The sequence below is a fragment of the Armigeres subalbatus genome, chromosome 1 (assembly GCF_024139115.2).
Source record: "Armigeres subalbatus isolate Guangzhou_Male chromosome 1, GZ_Asu_2, whole genome shotgun sequence".
Taxonomy (NCBI): Eukaryota; Metazoa; Arthropoda; class Insecta; order Diptera; family Culicidae; genus Armigeres; species Armigeres subalbatus.
The window spans coordinates 115,647,234-115,651,753 of record NC_085139.1 but is presented as its reverse complement, the minus strand read 5'-3'; the positions used below and the strand labels follow the sequence as shown (position 1 = coordinate 115,651,753).

At 47.0% G+C, this 4,520-nt stretch overlaps 1 protein-coding gene across 1 annotated transcript; it reads left to right on the top strand.

Annotated features, from left to right (window-relative positions):
• Positions 1-1,343: 1,343 nt before the first annotated feature.
• On the top strand, positions 1,344-4,082 carry LOC134206459 (uncharacterized). The gene has a single exon (XM_062682179.1). It carries the CDS (start codon positions 1,344-1,346, stop codon positions 4,080-4,082), a length of 2,739 nt encoding a protein of 912 aa, XP_062538163.1.
• Positions 4,083-4,520: the final 438 nt, after the last annotated feature.

The window sequence follows — 4,520 nt, the reverse complement described above, 5'->3', positions numbered from 1 at the left end:
ATGCGCTCTACCAAGCAAGCAGAAAAGGACAGAACTCGTGAAAGAGGACAACTTTACACTCACGAAAATGTGCCCGATACACACACCCGCAGCGAAGAGCGACAACCTTGTCCCATATGCGGCAAAACCGATCATAGAGTGCGTAACTGCGAGCGCTTCCAGCTAATGGGATTGGAAGCCCGTTTAAAAGCCGTCGAACGTTGGAATTTGTGCGAATTATGCTTGTATGACCACGGTCAATGGAGATGTCGTTCTAGGATTCGCTGCAATGTGCCGAGTTGCAGAGTTCGTCACCATCCGTTACTTCATCGCGCCGTGCCAGATCAACGCCGGCGTCAAGTGCAAACGTCCGATTGCAACACTCATGAGGAAGCGAGAAAGTCGTACTCCGAAGCTGTTCCTAGAATTCTTCTCGTACTAGAAAGTTTGAGCCTTTTTGCGCCACTGAATAGTTGTCTTGGCGGCCCAGGAGAACCTATCGCTGTAAAATCTTTGCTTGGCTGGTCAGTTTATGGTCCGAATGGAATCGATCAAGCGAAGGAAGGGTTCGTGAACGTGCACGAATGCAAATGCGGTGCTGACAGGGAACTGAACGACCTGATTCAACAGCAATTCGTATTGGAAGAAAAGTTGATAAGCCAAAGTCCGTCACTAGAATCCGCCGAAGAAAAACGAGCGCGGGAAATATTGGAAAGTTCTTCAACGTTCCGGGATGGGAGGTATGAAACGGCGCTCCTCTGGAAGTCCGACCATGTGGATCTCCCAAATAGCCTTCCTATGGCAATGAAGCGGATGAAAACTTTCGAGGCTCAACTAGCGAAGGATGTCGACCTACGAAGCAGTGTGAACCAGCAGATTATCGATTATATTAACAAAGGCTATATCCATAAAGCAACCGAAGAGGAACTTGCCGAAATCAACGAGAGACAAGTTTGGTATCTACCCCTCGGCTTGGTTACGCATCCGAAGAAGCAAAAAGAGAGGCTAGTATGGGACGGAAAGGCGCAGGTGAATGGGGTCTCTCTCAACTCTCAACTGTTGAAAGGTCCCGACGTTTTGGTTTCGCTTCCGTCCGTAATTTGCAAATTTCGAGAAAAGCGCGTGGGATTTGGAGGCGATATACGAGAAATGTTCTTGCATCTTCGGATGAGACAACCGGATAAATATTTTCAGTGCTTCTTATTTCGTTTCGAACCCCGACACCAGAAGTTTATATTGCAGACTTCGCTATGTTTGGCGCAACATGCTCACCCTGCGTCGCACAGCATGTACTGCGAGTGACTGCGGACAAATGGGTGAACGAATTCCCGTTAGCAGCAGAGGCAATCAAGAACAAGACGTATATGGACGACTACTACGATAGTGCAGATTCCCCGGAAGAAGCGGCAGAGATGGCATTGCAAGTGCGAACCATCCACGCTCATGGAGGATTTGAGATGAGAAACTGGGTCAGCAACAGCAATAACGTGTTGCAGAAACTCGGAAAACCTGGTGAAAAGGAGCCACGGCTGCTGCAAACCACGATGAACAACAAATGGGAAAGAGTGTTAGGCTTGTTATGGCACCCAGAATCGGACACTTTCACATTTTCTACGGAGCTAGAACAGTTACGACACTTCATTTCCGGAGAACGACGACCGACGAAGCGTATCGCATTGAAAGTCGTAATGAGTCTATTCGACCCCCTCGGGCTATTAGCACCGTATCTTATTCATGGTCGTATCCTGATACAGGATCTATGGAGAAGCGCAGTCCAGTGGGATGAAGAAATAAGAGATGAGGAGTTTGAAAAATGGACGCGCTGGGTTGAATTATTACCAAAGATAGGCGAACTTAGTATCCCACGTTATTACTTCAGCGACGCGATAGCCCCATGTCATACGCTGCAGTGTCACGTGTTTACCGACGCTAGTGAAACTAGCTATGGCTGTGCTGTGTATTTTAGAACCATGAATGATTTGGCAGAAGTACAACGCACGCTAAGTATGGCAAAAAGTAAAGTGGCTCCACTAAAACACCTATCGATACCGCGTTTAGAACTAGAAGCCGCTGTGCTAGGTGTCAAAGTACTCAAAACTGTATTGAGCTATCACTCGCTGCAACCCTATGGAGTGTACCTATGGACCGATTCATCGACTGTACTTTCGTGGATTCGCTCAGACCACAGGCGATACAAGCAGTTTGTCGCCCATCGTATTGGAGAAATTCTATCGTCGACTCAAGCGGAATGCTGGCGGTGGGTACCATCTAGGGACAATGTAGCTGACTGTCTGACGAAGTGGGTGCGTGATACAGTGCCGGATTCCAACGGTAGGTGGTATAAAGGACCAGAGTTTCTATATCTTTCGGAGGATCAGTGGCCAAAGCAGCAGGTGAAAACGAACACTGTCGAAGAACTACGTCCTAGCTATTTGTTTGCTCATATTTCTCTACCCGTTAGAGTGATAGACATCTCTAGGTTTTCAAAATGGAGTATACTGCTACGAACTGTAGCATGTTTATGCCGCTTCATAAATAATTGCCGCTTGCGAATCTCGGGACGGCCAATAGAGACACTCCAGGCAACTAGAAACCTTCAGAAGTCGCTTAAATGGAGCGTTCCATGTTGTAAGACGCCGTTGAAGCAGGAGGAATTTCAACGAGCAGAGCAGTTTCTTTGGAAAATGGAACAAAGTGAATACTTCCCCGACGAGGTTCGAGTCATGTTGAAAAATCGAGACCAGCCAATAGCGAAATGGCTATCCATCGAGAAGAACAGCCCGTTGTATAAGTTATCTCCATTTGCCGATGAGTATGGTGTTGTCAGGATGGAAGGCAGAACCGCAAACGCTGCCTATGCCAATTTCGACGCAAGGTTTCCAATAATTCTTCCCAAGGACGGTCAAATAACTCGAATGCTGTTGGATCACTACCACCGCCGATATGGTCATGCAAGCAAAGAAACTATTGTAAATGAGGTTCGTCAGCGGTTTGAAATCTCACATTTACGATCAATCGTAGATAATATTTCTCGCAACTGTTGTTTCTGTAAGGTGACTAAGTGTAAGCCGATCCCTCCACGAATGGCGCCATTACCCGAGCAACGCTTGACGCCGAAAGCCCGCCCTTTTAGCAACGTCGGTATCGAATATATGGGCCCACTAGAAGTCACTGTCGGTCGGCGCAAAGAGAAGAGATACGTCGCTGTATTCACGTGCCTGGTTATACGGGCTATTCATTTAGAGGTCGCTTACGATTTGTCCAGCGAGTCCTGCATCATGGCGATCCGCAGATTCACGCGTAGGCGAGGATCCCCAGTTCAAATCTTTTCTGATAATGGCACTAATTTTGTGGGAGCAAACCGCGAACCGCAAAAACAGATCAACGTCGAATGCGCTGGAACCTACACCGATGCGCGAACAAAATGGTCGTTCAATACCCCATCCGCTCCTCATATGGGTGGGGTATGGGAACGAATGGTGAGGAGCGTCAAGGAGGCCATGACTGCATTGCTCAATGGGCGGAAACTGACAGACGAGATCTTGTGGACTACCCAAGTTGAAGTGGAAGGATTAGTCAACTCGCGTCCTCTGACTTATATGCCACAGGAAATAGGTCTGCCCGAAGCTCTGACTCCAAATCATTTTATTTTCGGTTGTTCATCTGGCGCTCACGATCCTCTTCAACCACCTGAAGATCTTGGGAAAATTCTTCGAAGCAGTTTTCTACAATCCCAGCAATTAGCAGACGAAGCGTGGAGGCGCTGGTCAAAGGAGTATTTCCCAACAATCAACAAAAGAACCAAATGGTTGAGCGAAGCAAGGTCCCTGAAGGTCGGCGACCTTGTATATGTAGCTGAAGGCAAACGAAGATCATGGACGAAGGGCTTTGTACTCGAGGTTATGCCCGGAAAGGACGGTAGAGTTCGGCAGGCCGTGGTACGGACCGCGTTTGGAATACTTAAGCGTCCGGTAGTGAAGCTAGCAGTTATGGAGCTTAGTGGATCTACGCTGGACCCTCCCCTCGATCCACGGGGCGGGGAATGTTCTGGCAGCACGGACGGTGACAACCTTTCGCACGAACTGCAGAATCCGGATGCATGAGCAAACGAATACCTATTTGACCTTATACTACTATACTACACTACGAACTAATGACAGAGCACCGAATAGAAGATAATGCAATGTACACTATCACGGCGGTTGTTTTTGTGCTATAGACTAGATGTTACCACATGCTTTGTTCAAGAGACACGTGGATTATCGTTGAAATTAATATTGCCCATAAAGTTAGCCAAATTTATATTTTGAGGAGATCAATTGAGTTATAATAGTTCCTGGGAGCGGTAAGGATGCGTAAATATAAATTGTATAGCTGCATCTTATAAATTATCGCATTAATCGACAGATATAAAAACTGTATGCTAGTACCCGGTGCTGATGATAGCTAGTGAATTGAGGGTACATCTGTAGAGTTGTAAGGTATGAATTACGAGTGCACTCTAGAATGAATTATTTATATAACACTTTCGCATTCGGACA